The following is a 16,445-nucleotide window of genomic DNA, read 5'->3' as shown; positions in this document are numbered from 1 at the left end:
ATCTAAAGCCCATCACCCCGGCACCAAAGCAAATATATACAGTAGCAAGCACATGCAATCTATATACAAAATAGTACAACCTATATACAGTTTCTATGTACACAATGATCCAACAACTTTCAATGAAGCATCATCTGACCTATCAAAAGATCTGAGGATAAAAATAGATGATTTCTGTTCAAAGTCTGCAAATCCATGGATTGCGGTTGATGATAAATGCGTGAGGGTGGGGTGTTTCTGGCAATGAAAATCTCTTTTTGCGTCTTCGCATGTTTGAAAATTTGGAATTTCGACATTCTCCTGCCTTTCCTGAAACATGCAGCGACGAGAATTGTGTGCCGAATTCGATGAGTCGCCAAATAGGAGAGGATATAATAAAAGAGATGACATTTTGAAAGCAAATGGTCTACGAAATAAATATCCTCTTGTGTGCCTCATCATCACTTCTAAACGATAGAAAAGAGAAAGGAGAGATGAAGTGTCCTGTGTGCCACTATGCCAGAGCTGTTTCCTCATCCTCTGAAGCGTCTCATGACTCAATTGGCCACTGACAATCAATTTTCCATTCCTTAATCTTGCAATATATGCTTCTTTACAACGTCTCTTCACGAGGTATGGAAAATTAATTGCCGTGGTCAGTTGATGAAACGCACATTCAGTTACTTTACCTGGTCTTTCATTACAATCAAGATTCATTCCGGCGTTGGACTCATTGCAAAGGCAAATTATTGTGTGATTCCGTGGTAAACAAGGAACTGATTCAGGACATAGGAAGGAATAGTGGGAACAGGGATTTACGCAAGTGTTTCCAATGCAAGTCTCTGTCAAATTACAATGCTCATCTTTAAAGCACTCCAAGTAACTCGGAGTTGTGTTTTCTGATACCATGGCAGTTGTTTTATCTATATCGACTGGGCCAGAAGTCACTGTAATATCTGAGAAATTATCCTGAACTGTGCTTCCACCGTGTCGACCGACAATATCAGGATATTCGGTAGTGCCAATTGTCGTTTCAGGGAATTGCGTTGTTTTTCTTTCAGTAGTACCTTCCAAGAATTCTGTCGTGGTTATTGTACTCTGAGTTGGTGACTTTTCTGTCGTGAGTTCAAAAACTGTAGTAGAGGTGTCTGGAACTTTGCTCATAACAGCCTCCGTGGAAGTCTTTAATGGCTTATCAGTGACCAAAGTAGTTGTTTCAAATATTTCTGGTTCAGTTCTCCATTCAGGCCCTTCGAGATATTCTGTAGTTTTCTTAGTATATGCCTCAAGTGTACTAGATTCAGCACGTGTAACTGTTTCGGTTATTGGTTCTGTTGTTAATGATTGATCAGCACCTGTTGTAATCGTTGAGAATTGACTTGTAGTCTCAACAGTTGTTAATTCCTGCTGATTGGTAGTGTTAGGTATACCATAAGTTGTCGTGGTCTCTGCTTTTATTTCTGTAGTTGTGCTTTCCTTTAGAACTGTTTCAGTTGTCGAGAATTCTTCAGTACTAATAGTTGTAGATTCTTCTTGAGTCAAAGTTAGACCTTGAGTCGTTGTTGTATAAACACCATAAGATGTTATAGTTTCTGATTCAGGGGTTGTAGATTCTTCAACTACTGATGTAGTTGTCGAGAATTTCTCACTATTAGTTGTTGTTGTTAATTGTTCTGGACTACTAGTTGTGGTAGACTCCGCTTGTGTTGATGTTGTGCCTTGTGTTGTAGTACTAAATTCACTATATGTTGTGGTGCTCTCACCTTTTAATTCTGTTGTTGTAGAGGTCGCTTCAGTGTCTAATTCTGTTGATATCTTTTCAGTATTTGCTGTGATAGTAAATGGTTGTTGAGTACTAACAGTTGTCATAGATTCTTCTTGTGCCGAAGTTAAACTTTGAGTGGTAGTACTAAATTCATCGTATATTGTAGTAGTTTCTGCCTTTAATTTAGGACTTGATGAATCTTCAACACCTAATTCAGTTGTTGATATCACTTCAATACTGCCTGTTGTTAGTGGTATTTTTGAAGTACCAGGGGTGGTAGAATCCTCTTGATCTGAAGTCGTGCGCTGTGTTGAAGTCTCTTCATTCAACTTGAAAGTTGACGTTTCTCCATTAGTACTCAGGGTTACTTTCTCATTCATAGTTGTTGTTTCGGACACAGTAGTTGATTCTGATATTGTGGTAGTTAGGGGAACTCCAGTCTCCGTTGAAGATCGCTCTGTTGTTGAAAATGTACGTTCTTGCGTTTGTGTAGTTACATCTAATGTAATTTCATCCGTAGAGCCTCGCGCAGTAGTAGGATATGTTTGAGTACTGTCTGAGGTATATGGCACAGTTTCAAATGATGTAGTTTCCGAGGAAACTTCATTAGTAGTCGTAGAACGCTCTAAATACACACTATCGGTACTTGTGATAATTTCTTGTGTACTTAGTTGAGTTTGAGTAGTTGTTTCATACTTTTGGGTGTATGTGTTCGGATATTCAGACTCAGTTGTTGAACCTTCTGTTTGAATATTGTAGCTCGGATAGCTTTGTGTTGTTATCTCTTCTGGTTTCCTTGAAGATTCGGTCATTAAATTATCACCAGTAAACATTTCCACACTTATAGTACTTTCAGTAAAATCTCCACGAGGCTCTGGTCCTGATTCAGTTGTTGTTCTCTTACTTGTTGTAATACTTTCAGTTGTTGTTGTGTCATAAACTTTCGGAGTGTAACTTGTTGTTGTAATGTTTACTCCTTCGGTTGTTTCTGTTGCTTTCTCTGTCATGGAAGTTGTTGTAGTGAAATCACTGGATTCCGTGAATTTTTCTGTCGTGTATTTTTGCTCAGGTGTTGTCTTTTCTGTTGTGTAATCAATATTCTCATTAGTGACTGTTGAAGAATATTCAACATTTTCCGTAGTAACGTATCCTGAAGTAGACTCAGAAAATGTCTTAATTGTTGTTTCTGTAAATTTAGACGTACTTTCACTATACGTGGTGAGATCTGAAGTAGTTTCAGGAGTTTCGGTTGTCATGAACTTTGTTGTGGGAAATTCAGGCTTTTCTGTATCAGAAGTTGTTGTTGGAGATTGGCTAAAAGTAGTTTCAAGAAATTCTGGTTCAGTTCTCCATTCAGGGCCCTCGAAATATTCCGTAGTTTTCTCAGTAATCTCAGTGCGGGTGTCTACCTCTGTTGTCGATTCAGTAGTTGATGGTTCTTCAAAACCTGTTCCAGTTGTAGAAAATTGACCTCTTGATTCAAGTGTCGTAGACTCTTGTTGGGTGGTAGTACTAGTCATATCATAATTTGTGGTAGTCTCTGATTTTATTTCTGGAGTTGTACTTTCCTTTAGAACTGTTTCAGTTGTCGAGAATTGTTCAGTACTTGTTGTAGTCGAAGGTTGTTCAGTACTACCGGTTGTTGTAAATTCACCTTTAACCAAAGGTACACCTTCAGTACTAAATCCACTATACGTTGTGGTGGTCTCTGACTTAATTTCTGGAGTTGTTTCCCCAACAACTGATTCCGTTGTTGAGAATTGCTGTTCAGTACTACTGATCGTCGTTGTAGATTCATCTTGAGTCGAAGTTGTGACTTGGGTCGTTGTTGTATATACACCATAACTTGAGGTGGTATCTTCCTGTAATTCTCTGGTTGTTTCGGATTGAGTAGTTTCTTCAGTAAAGGACTCCGTTGTGTGTGATTGAAAGCCTGTAGTGGTTGTTATATTATATTGGTCATTACTTTGTATAGTACTCTCAGTGCTAGTCTCCTCATACTTTAATGTAGAAACACTGACTTCTGCTGTACCTGATGTGGTAGTTTCCCTAGCTGCGCTAGTAGTTGTAGAAGGCACATTCAATTCAGTTGTTGTGGTTTCACTATAAGACGTCTCTTCTGTTAAGAAATACGTTGTATCTTTCGCAGTGGAAAATTCTGTTATGCCTTCTGGTTCTGTAGATCCTTGAGTAGTAGTTTTCCTTTCAAAATAATTTTCGGTTTCAGTTGGAATATTTTCTGTTGTTGTGTAACTTGGAATCTCAGTTGTGTTTAAAATTCTAGATTCTTTTGTATATCCCCGTGTGGGAACATATTCTCTATATTCAGTACTTCTTTGATATTCTGTTGTTTCAGGAGTACTTGTAACTTCCTGTGTTGTTTCTGGCTCACTAATAGTTGTTTGATTTGTAGTTAATTCTAGTATAACTGACTCCGTAGTGACAGTCTCTGTCCACTGTGTTGAAGATTCCGTTGTTAGTTGATTTTGCGTAGAAGTTTGAAGCAAACTCGGTTCAGTAGTGGTTATTTTTGTTGTTACATATTCCTGGGGAGTTGTAGATGTTATTTCTTGAACAGTCGATGCCTCCTTAGTAGTTACATCTAAAATCACAGACTCAGTCGAAGACTGTGTTGAAGTTAGAGGTTGTCCCTCAGTTGTACCTTCCGCCACAATCGTAGTTTCATTCATTGTCAAATCTAATATTACAGCCTCTGTAATCTCTGTGCTTCTTGTTGTATCCGGTACTCTCTCATTATATGTTGTTGTTTCTGTCACAACTTCACTCAATGTGGTGTACTCATACAGATTTGTAGTTTTTTCCAACTTCCTGGTTGTTGTTTCTGTTGTGGTTTCTTGAGAAGTATCAGTATTGAATCTTACATCAATCCAATGAGTTATTGGAGTAACCTCCTCTTTTGTGGTTGTAGTTGGAATTTCTTCTGTTTCACCTTCTGTGTAAGCCTTACTTCCTATAAATTCTGTTGTAACCTCTGGCACGCCGCTTTGGAAACACTCAACGTAAGGATCACCGGAAAGATTGGGTAAACATTGACACTGAGCAGTGTGATTTGCAGCCTCACAATGAGCCAATTTGCCACAAATGACGGTTGCGCAGGGATTTTCGCAAATCCCCATGTGACAATGCTTTTTGTCGTTACAATCCTCGTGTTTTGAACAGATCATCTTCTCCTCAATAACTGCTGTGGATTACAATTTTTGTTAAAGTAAATACATTAAAATATTTACAGTGTTATATAGTAATATATCGAATACAGTGCAGACAATATATAGTGGTAAGAACGTCTTTACAAAAGGCAGAGAGATAGTGTCGGAGAAGAGAGTCAAACTGTACAATAAAATCATTTGTACATCACGCAAAATACATACAGTCCAATATTATTTGTCTGATACAAGGGTTATCGTTTGTGATTAGCTGCAGTCTAATATTTACAGAGCATTAGGAGATTATGTTGGTGGGATGAGATATTAAGTATAATTTTTGGTTTCTCATTCACTTCACTTTTGGAATGCATACAGATTTTGACAGAGTTACGAGGTTCTGAAGAGTATTCGATCAGTGAGGTGTTTAAAGAGTGAGCATGAGCGTGTGTGAATGTTTATTTTTCTGACTAATTTTCTCAATTATTTTGTCTCTTTTTGGGAATAATTTTGCAATGATCGTAATTTTGCGAGTTTTAATGTTTTGTTTTATGTTGCAGAGGTGGAATATTTTGGAACAGGTCAAGGGCATCGATGATAGTTGAACGAGGGTCGAAGGTACGGATTCTTAGGGGAACGTCAGACATCTTTCTGGGTTTTTTTTGGGAGGGATACGTTTGGCAAGGAATGGCGTTACGATTATTTCGATCTGGCATGTTGTTCTTTACAGTCAAATTAGGAGCATTAGAGAAGAGAAAAGTGGTAAATTAATAGTAAAACCTGACTGGAGCAGCTGGGAAATATTTGGATATAAACTCTTTCGTAATTTGTTCATTGTCTCTATCCAAGTCGAAGACATGATTTTTCAAATTTTGACTTTTCTTGGATTGTAGCTTATTTTTTACCTTTTAGACATCCATTTCGCGCATCAGCCACAAATCCTGGTGGGCAGAATTTACAGATGGGCTTGTGATCTTCGACGTAGCAGGGTGAATTTGCGGCACATGTGGCGTGATCGCAAGGGTTAACACATTGATAGTTACGGCATGCCTTATCGGAAGGACACCCCATGTCTCTGAGGCAAATGGTCAAAGACGGATGGCAGTCCTTCATGCACACGCACACCGCCTTGCGATCGACAACCTGGCATTGTTTATCCTGTGGACAGGGTCGGCCGCGACGTGCATTCTCTGCACACGGATTGGCACACCTCCCCTCGATACATGCCCTATTGGACGCACACTCGTCATCCCGATGGCACTCACGCGTCTCAGGGGCACAAATCAACTCCCCATACTCATTCACGATGAAACCCGCCTTGCACACGCACACGGGCCGATGACGACGGGTTTCGCAACGCTTATTGCCCTCGCACACGAACGTGGGATTCTCACAAGGGTCTGTGCACTGTCCATTGGCGTCACAGTGCAATGTCTGGTGACAGTCATTGTTTTCGCGGCACGTACGCGCAATCGGTGTAGCGGGTCGGGGCGTCGTCTGGTCCACGCAGTTTGGGTCTGGGGTGCATTCGATATGGGGTCGACCCACGTAACAATTGGGACATGTACACCGTGGTCTGTGCAGAACAGTCTGGCACAGAGCATTAACACCGCACGCCCCACGCATCGTGCACGGATCCGAACACTGTCCACCGATACATGCCTTCTCGCTGGGACAATCCACATCACTCTGGCACTCCTGGTCTAAATGTTCCGGGAATAACAAACAGTGTTTAGGGTGTTTCTCATTGTTTGTGGTGCAGTGAGAGAGACAGACAGAGTGTGTGGAAAGACAGAAGATAGAAAAGACTGAGATCTGATCGTGAAAGTTTGAGAGAGTTCTCACGATAAAGGGTTTACGATTATGTATCCAAAACAACTTCAACAACCCACACAAAGAGATGGTGACGAAGGTATGCTTTTAGAGATCAACATTTTGATATGAGGTTTTCCGTTTGTTTTTGCCAAATACTATCAGAGTGTCTTCTCTAACTTTCAGCATTTTATCACTTAAGGACACCTGTCGTTGTAAGGGAAATTCATCAGAAGACAGAGTGACAGTGAGTAAATGAATGGGCAGGAGGTATTGTGAAGGAAAAAGAATTGTTTTGCTCTCTACAATTGTAATCATTTTTATCGTTTAAGTATCGCAAAAATCATCTGAGAACTGTGATATAGGGAAACTTCTCACAAAATTTATCTTGTTTTCACTGTTTTATTCTTTACAAATCATCCAACACATGCGCTCTGCCCGGGATATTTAGGATTTCTGTGGTAATATAACATAATTAGGCAAATTATTCAATTTGATGATTAGAAATGGAACATTAATAATATGTTCAGTTCAAACAAGGATATCGCACCTATCTTTTCCTCCTATCTATTATCTCTTTTGTGGACTAAGGAGAGTGTGGAATGAAGAGATATATAGAAACAGTGAGGTTAAATAAAATTTAAAGCATCGACTGCAATTGGCGTATCAAACAGGCGATAAAAGATATTCTGTATGTGTAGCTTTTTACCACCAAATCCTGGTATAAAAATTTTCAATAAAATATTATAGAAAAATGCACAGGAGTATTTGCAATACACATAGTCAAAAAAAATGTTAGGGCGGGAGATATGTGTAAAAGGAGGGGTAGAAGTGGTACCATTGACAAAAAAAAAATAATAAAATTATGTACAAAACTTAGAAGCATAATTTAAAAAAAGTAAATTAAAATTGATCGCAAGGAAGGACCAAACTTTGCCAAAATATAGATATATGAAAATATAAACAAAAGAACGAAACCAATTAATAAAGGGTGAATTTTATGCACAAGTCAAAACAGGGATTAATATCTGGAAAAATATTGTCCTTTGTACATAGCCCGAGCCTTTACACGTGCAAGCAGCCAATGAACTATATAATGTGTGAGAATTGTCCCGTCCACAGTTCCCAATCTGCAATCTGGCATTCTTTTTCCAACAACAATACAGACTTGTGTCAAAGATTTATGTGTATTTATATATGTATATATATAGAAATAAAACATAATAAAAATAGAGTGAAAGATGGTAAAACGTAATAAATTAAACAAATAACATGAGTGTGATTTGTGTGTTCAATGTGATATATATATAATGTGATATTTGAACATATGTATAAATACATAATTGTGTGATAGAATAATTTTTAAAAAATCCAATCGTAGCATTAAAATATATACAGCATGTTCTTATGTTTGGTACATTTGCTATTCTGGTTTATAGAGGACACTTTCGCTTTTTTATGAAGAAAACTCTTCATTTTAGGCAATCCAGAGAAAAATTCTTTTTCCAAAAGGTAAATGTCGACATTCTGTGTGATTTGGGCAAATAAACAGTCATTCGCGTCAAAGCTTTGAGCTGGCTTTTTAAGGGCACAGATTGGGAAACCGCGATAGTGACAGTGACATTCCATAAGAGAGACAGAGTCTTAGAAAAGCATCTTCTTGGACGTTTAAACACATGGGATAGTCGCCCGCTGTAGAATCTCATTTCTGTATCTTGTAATTTATCACACTTACTGGCTGTTACTGATTAAAGATCATGTCGCTTAACAGCAGGTTAACGTTAGCCTAAAATTGTGTGTGTATCATTTTCACTCTGTGTTACTCACAATGCACCCAAGCAGCAAAAATTGGATAACTTATTAATTACATAATTTTGCTGCTTGAGTGGTTTTATTCACTTCAATATCAACAAACGGTTTATCTTCCAATTTTTAAAATTAAAAAATTAATTTAAAAACAGAACAAATTACGTGCTTTTTGTAAAAAAAAATTAGTGAAATTATTGTTGCTGTTTAATTTAATATTTCTGTTGATTAAAAAAACTATATAACACACAAGTGTATTGTGAAAAATATATAACAATGCATGAAGTGTGAGGTAAAATCTTGATTGCTCTAACTTACCTATTCTACAGACATACTGGAAGTTGTGCAGTACGCATTTTCCGGTGGGACATCCCGTCGAGCGGCAATCAACGTGCGATTTTTCCGGAACACCTGAAAGAGACCAATCAAGGGAATTAGAATGTGCATGTGCGTCCAGCGTTGGCATGATGATGTCACTACATTGAACGTATGGATCCCCTTGCGGGAATTCCGGTGGACAGTAGCACTCGGCGGTGTGGGCATTTCGCACACGGCACGCTGCATTGAGACCGCATGTTTGATGAGAGCACACGTTCACTTCACCCTCGCACTGGCATCCCTTTCGCGGATCCCCAACACATCCCTCGATACAGCTGCACTCGTACCCGCCGTACAGTTCGTGGCACACGGCATTCTCACCACACGGATTCCTCAGGCACGTGCCTGGCGACAACTGCTGGCATTCAATTTCGGGATTCCCCACGAACCCTGGTGGGCAGGAACACTGAGCCCTCTGGTGTGCCACACGACACTGGGCATTGACACCACACGCGCCTTGCTCAAGGCAAGGATTGCGACACGCTCCCGCACGGCATTCTTTGTCACTTTCGCAATCAGCGTCTGATGAGCATTCGAAGCGAATACACTCCTGGGAAGGCTCTCCGTGAAAGCCATCTGGGCATAGACACAAAATACGATGATCGGAGACCCGACAAAGGGCATTTCTACCGCAGGAACCGTCTCGGGTGCAAGGATCTTGACACTGCCCAGATACGCAAGCCTGTTCATTAGCACAATCAAGGTGGGTGCGGCAGCCAGCGACGCAAGCTCCTCCTTCGCACAGTTGTCCAGCTGGACATACTCCTGGATCGCACGCCATGCGACACTTTCCAAGAGAACATTTCTGACCGCACGAGCATTGGCTGTCGTCATTGCAAGTTTCAGCACAGAGGATTCCATGTTCGTCACATTGACAATAGGAATTGCATCTTTGTGGTGGCAAGACACATCCCTGAAGAGGATTTCCTTGATACCCAGCTTTGCAGCTACACTGAACTCCATGATTGATCACACTGCATTCTGCGCAACTACCACATTGTCCACTAACCGAGCACGGATCAGCACACTGGCGATTGATACAGGCCTGATTAGAGGGACATGTGAGATCATTTCTGCAGCCCACTTGGCACATTCGGTTCTCACAAATGAGTCCACTGCCACAAGAAGCATCGCTATTGCAAACACTTCGACACGTTCCTCGAACACAGCGTTCATCTGCTAAGCAGTTCTGATCGTTTCTGCATGTGATCTGGCACACATTTCCATAGCAAGAGTGTCCAGGAGGGCAGTCACGATGGTTTCCACATGAGACGTGTTCATATCGACAGCCGAGATTGGGATCTCCAACGAGAGGTGGTGGACAAGTACACAATTTCTGATGACCAGATACTTGACACTCTGCATTGGTGCCGCATGCTGTGGCCTCGAGACAAGGATCTCGGCATTGGTGATTCACGCAGGCTAAAGAATCAGAGCATCCAGCGTTGGAGCGACATCCCACAGTGCAAATGAGGCTCTGGCAAACTTCTCCATGTCGACAGTCGTCATCTCTTCGGCAGAGAGGTTTACAAGCTCCATTCTCACATCTTTCGTTATTCAGGCACCCTCCATCATTAGCACAAACTGGTCGACACATCTCCTCGAAACAAGCGAATCCTCCAGGACACTCACGATTTTCCACACACGGCAGAGCAGGCGCTCTGATGCATCCCACTTTAGCTGTGGGACTTGGAACCATGCCTTGGATGCAAGAGCAAGAGGCTCTGTGGTTGGAAACTGTGCACACAGCGTTTGGTCCACAAGGATTATCATGACAAGGATTGCTGCACAAGTTATTTCTGCAAGTCTCACTGGCACTACAGTCTTCATCAGAATGGCAGCCAAAGACGCACTTGTTGTGTAGACAAATATGTCCCAAGAAACAATCATTGTCGACTCGGCAAGTCAACATGCAATTGCGATTTATGCACTTCTCATTCAACGCACAATCGTAGTCTGCACTGCATGCGGGCAAGCACATCGTGTCACGGCAAGTGTGTCCTTCAAGGCAATCACGAGATGAGACACAAGCCACAGGAATTCTGACACATTCATTATCAGGACTTCCAGTAAATCCTGGTGGACAACCGCATTGTTTGACATGATTGTTGATCACACAATCGGCATTCATTCCGCACGCTTGATCTTGCTCACAAGGATTGAGACACTGTCCATTGAAGCAAATCTCATCCAAAGCACATTCAGTGTTCAGAACACAGACTGGCTTGCAAATATCAGCATAGCAGTAGGTGTTGATAGGACAATCTCCAGTTGAGTGGCACGGAACAGGAAGAGGTCGGCAACCGATGGAAATGTCATTCGGGTCACCTTGATATCCTGATCTGCACTGGCAATGGGCCACATGACCCTGAGGTTGACACTCTGAATTTGGCCCACAGAGAATATTTTCGCAAACATCCTTACACTTGGGCACTCCATTCTGCTTCTGGCATTCTGCAAACGGAGGACAATCTTCGTTCCTTTCGCACTCAACAGCTGCTCGACAGCCATCATGGTAGGGATCCCCAACGGATCCTTGAGGACACGAACATTTGAAAGATCCACGGCTATTGCGACATCTCGCTCCTGGACCGCAAGGTCCGTCTCGGCAGTAGTCAATTACATCACATCGGACTTTAGGATCTCCTGTGAATCCTGGCTGACAGTGACAAACTTGTTTGTGATTTTCAGCTGAGCACAAGGCATTAGCACCGCAATGTTTTTCGAGAAGGCAGGCGATCTTGCACATGTGATTATCACAAGTTTTATCCGTTGAACAATCTGAGTCCTGTTGGCATTGAACTTTTCGGCATCCGCCTCGAGCATCACCAAAGAATCCAGCTTTGCAGGAGCACACAGCTTCATGTTGCCGAGCTGTGCACTCAGCATTCCTTCCGCAAAGCACTCTTCCACTGCAGGCATTTTGGCACTGAGATCTTCCTGAAGAGTCTGTGACACAATTTTCATCAATATCGCAGTCCTCATCTGAGCGACAGACAAAGTCCTGAGTACAGATGTTGTTGAAACAATATTGGAAGTCTGGACAGCTGGTATTACTTCTACACGTTGGCTGACAAACTCCTTGGATACAGAGTTGATCTCCGTAGCAATCCCTGGTGCTGGAGCACAGGGAACAACATACTCCAGCATTGCAAACTGTTCCAGCAGGACATTGCTGATCAATACTGCAGTATTGCACAGGAACACATCCGAGAAGAGGATTTCCAGTCATTCCTGGATGACAAGAGCAAACTCCTTGATGATTCTCCGGAACACACTCAGCATTCTGACCACAGACGTTGGCCAAAGTGCAGGGATTGACACATTTAGAGTCCACACAGGTTTGAGAAAGATGACAATCATCGTTGTCCGAGCATTCAATTCTAATACATTCGTGAGTGGGATTTCCTCTTGTATTTCCTGGACACCGACAGACGGCAGCATGAGCCACAGCCACACACTCAGCATTCCGGCCACAAGCGTGAGGATTTTCACACGGATTGCGACACTTTGATTTCTCACAGAGGGCTGTTGGTGGACAATCAGCATCTGTATAGCATTCTCCAGGACTTCTGCATCCTGTTTGGATCGGGTCACCAACAAGTCCTTCAGCACAGGAACAAACGAAAGCTCCAGGCGTATTGGTACAAATGGCTGTTGGTTGGCAAGGATTCGTAGCACACTCATCAATATCCTCACATCTTCCTCCCTGGAGTGAATATCCTTGAGAGCAGGCACAGACAGGTTCATGGTTGACCACTGAGCACGATCCTCTTCCGCAGTTGACAAAGTCACAAGGATTGATGCATTTGTTTGTTTCCTCGTGACAATGACGATCTAGAGTACAGTCCTCACTCACCAGGCATTCGACTTTGAAGCAGCCCACGGACAAGTCTCGGGGATCCCCAAGATGACCACTAGGACAAAGACAGGTGGCGCGATGATTCTGAGTATCGCAGAAAGCATTTGGACCACACTGTGTACTTGCGCATGGATTTGTACACTTTCCACGGATGCAAGAAAGTCTAGCATCGCAGTCTTCACTCCTGAAGCATTCATTAGGCTGGACACATCCTGGTTCTCTCGTAGCATCGCCAACTGTTCCGGGAGGACAAGTGCATCGATAGGATCCAGGAGTATTTTCACATCGTGCGGAAGGATGACAAGGTCTCTCTGTGCACTCATCAATGTCTGAACATCCGAAAGGCGTTCCAATGAAGCCCACTCCACATCTGCATTTTCCAGTGAGGCACACTTGACTCGTAGGGCAGTCTGCATCTGAGCCACATCCGCTTTGACATACTCCATCATTGTTGCAGATTTCTCCGGGGAGGCAATTGTTGTTCGTATAGCAGACCTTAGCACACACATTGTTGTAACATCTTTCTCCAATGGCACAGGAAAGGGTTTCCCTGCACGGTAAGTTGCATTGGTTGGCTATACACATATGTCCAATTGGGCATTGAACTGTAGCAACGCAGGTGGCCGGAACTCGAACACATCCCTGTTCAGGTATGGGATTTCCTTCAAATCCTGGAGGACAAGTGCAGGAAGTGACGTGATTGGCACACTTGCAGAGAGCATTTGGTCCACAAACTCCTTCTGTGGCGCATGGGTCTTGGCATTTACTATCGATACAAGCTGCACTTGTGGGACAATCCTTATTGCTGCGACATCCAAGGAGACAAGCTCCTGCCGAACACGCCTGACCCTTTGGACATTGACTGTGACTAGAGCAGGGCAGAAGACACGTATTCTGGATACATTTTTCCCCAATTGAACAATCATTCGCATTCCTACATGCAACTTTGCACTGTCCTTGCTGGCACACTTCTCCCCCACAGTCAAGATCAGTTTTGCAAATCCTGACTTGGCGGAAGCATCCATCTCGAGCACCTGTCAGAGCAGCCTCAAAGCGTTGAGGGCAGTCACACTGGGCTTTCCTATTAATCACCACACATAGTGCATTTGGCCCACAGGCTGATTCACAAGGATCAATGCAACGTCCTCCAACACAAGCGGCGTGAGGAGGACAATCACGATCGCCCGCTGGACAGGCACCTTCTGGACGGCATCCAGTTGTAAATGGATCCCCCACGTGATTCGGTGGACACTTGCAAGTGTGACCAAGAGAAGTTACTGAGCACGCGGCAGACGGATGACATGGATTTGGGGAGCATCCATCCACGGGCACACACTCGACACTCGGAATTGGATTTGGACGGAATCCACGAGGACACTGACAAACAGCTCGATGATCTTCAGCTATACAAACGGCGTCTGTTCCACAAGAGTCCTCTTCGCACACATCATGGCATTTATGAGTCAGTCTATTGCACATCTGTGTGGGAGGGCAGTCATTGTTGTACACGCAAGGCACTTGGCGACATCCATTAGACATATCATAAGGATCACCAGCAAATGGCCCAGGAGGGCACTGACACTGTGCATTGTGATTGTTAGAAATGCAAACAGCATGAGGACCACACTGTCTTCCTTCGCAAGCTGGTCGGCATTTCATTACACCTTCCTGACGGACGCAGGCTTCGGATTCTGCACACTCTGCACTAGTGGAGCATTGACTTCGCAGCTCTGGTTGGCATCCATTGCGGTCATTTGGATTTCCAGAGAATCCAGGAAGGCACTGACAACTTCCAGCGTGATTTGTGGCCACACATACTGAATTCGCTGGACAGGTGAACTCTGCACACACTGATACACATTTCAGAACTCCAAGAACATCCTGACGACAAGCTGCCACTTGATGACAATCGCGATCTGATGTGCAGTCTGGAATAGACGGTTGCTCACAACGTGAAGACACTGGATTCCAGACAAATCCGGGAATGCAGTGACAAACAGGATGGCCAAAGTTATCCAATTGGCACACTTCATGTGTTCCACAAGCAACTGTTGAGCACGGATGAACGCACTTCCTATCAATGGTACAGATAAAGCCATTTTCGCAATTCTCATTGGTGTCACAGGCTCCATGATGAGCATCTCTCTCCTCTGGCTGACACCCAAGAACCAAATCACTCGGTTGTCCATGATATCCTTCAGCACAGATACAAGCTGATCTGTGATCTTTAGATAGACACAGAGCATTGGGTCCACATTGAACTTTACTGCACGCATCCACGCACTTCCTGAGTCCTCTCCCGAATTGGAAGCAAATCTCTGGGTTCTTGCATTCTGCATCATTCGCACACTGGCCAAATACTGTGCAGCCATTGATTTTGTCCTTTGGATTTCCCGTGTATCCTGGAGGGCAAATACACTTCCCGGAGTCACAGGCCGCTCGCGGACCACACAATACTCTATCGCAGAGATCTCTGCACCTTCCTGCTTCACAGGCGAATCCGGGCGGGCACTGAAGCTGTGCTCCACACTGACATCGACTGGGATCATCGCAGAACTCATTGTGAGTCCGAGTGCAAAGAGAGTATGGATTTCCTGCATATCCTGGCTTGCACCTACAATCGTAACTTCCGGGAGTGTTGATACAGATAGCTCCCTTCCCGCAAGCATGACTTGAGCACTCATCCACGTCGAAGCACTCCACATAGGGATTTCCAATATATCCTCCTGGACAGAGGCATTCAATCGCATTCTGACCACTCTCACGACATTCAGCGCCTCGTCCACAGGAACTTGGTGTGCACTTTGTCTTCTTCTGTGGACCACAGCCCTCATAAGGGTTCCCTGTGGTCCCTGCATTGCAAACACACTGATTCGTAATAATTCCATATTCGCAATGCGCATTAAGCCCACAGCTTGGGTCACAAACCGGAGTCTGGAAGGGCGGCATACAGAGTAGTTCAGGATTGCCGACAAATGATGGTTCACAGACACATTTTCCAGAGATTGCATCACAAGTTGCTCCAACTCCGCAAATGACACTGTCGCATCGATGCTTACATCTCCCATTAATGCACACTTGAGGATTCTGGCACGGTAGCTTTGCTGAACATTGATCAGTCACACAAATTCCACCAGGGAAAGGATTTCCATACTGCCCAGGAGGACATTTGCAAGTTGGTCCACTATTTGTGACGATACAGACAGCTCCTTGGCCACAGAAGTAGTCATTGCACTGAGACACACAATTTCCATCTGGTCCTTCAACGAATCCCACTCGGCATCGACACCAGGCGACGTGCTTCTCTGGAGCGCAAAGTGCATTTGGACCGCAACGGAAGTTGGAACAAGGGCTAACGCATGTTCCTCCAAGACAGGCCAAATTCACAGCACAATCATCATTGGAGTGGCATTCGGACTTTACAGAACCAGGCTCTAGGATGCACTCTCCCTTATAAGGATCACCGCGGAAGCCTTTGGGACAGACGCATTTGTAGCCACCCTTCTCATTGATGCAATGGGCTCCATAAGCACACGGAGCGTGGGCACACTCATCCTCATCTACACATCCTTGCAGAGGATCTCCTTTGTGGCCAACCTCACACATACATTGCGGAGGATCGCTTGGAGTACATTTGGCATTTATTCCGCAAGGGAAACGTTCACAAGGATCTGGAAGGAAA

The 16,445-nt window shown here is 43.5% G+C and overlaps 1 protein-coding gene across 1 annotated transcript in view; it reads right to left on the bottom strand.

Moving 5' to 3' along the window:
* The window catches only part of LOC132260604 (uncharacterized), a 112,331-nt gene that overhangs the window by 36,359 nt on the left and 59,527 nt on the right, over positions 1 to 16,445 (bottom strand). Inside the window, exons 12-14 of the mRNA XM_059758832.1 lie at positions 9,004 to 16,434; positions 8,846 to 8,934; positions 5,811 to 6,666 (exon numbers count right to left, since the gene is read on the bottom strand). Of these exons, the coding sequence (XP_059614815.1) occupies positions 5,811 to 6,666; positions 8,846 to 8,934; positions 9,004 to 16,434 (8,376 nt within the window). The remainder of the gene's footprint in view (positions 1 to 5,810; positions 6,667 to 8,845; positions 8,935 to 9,003; positions 16,435 to 16,445) is intronic.

This window comes from Phlebotomus argentipes, unplaced genomic scaffold, assembly GCF_947086385.1.
Source record: "Phlebotomus argentipes unplaced genomic scaffold, Phlebotomus argentipes genome assembly scaffold_18, whole genome shotgun sequence".
NCBI lineage: Eukaryota > Metazoa > Arthropoda > Insecta > Diptera > Psychodidae > Phlebotomus > Phlebotomus argentipes.
Note: the sequence above shows the minus strand (reverse complement) of the source record. Positions and strands in the feature narration are given on the sequence as shown.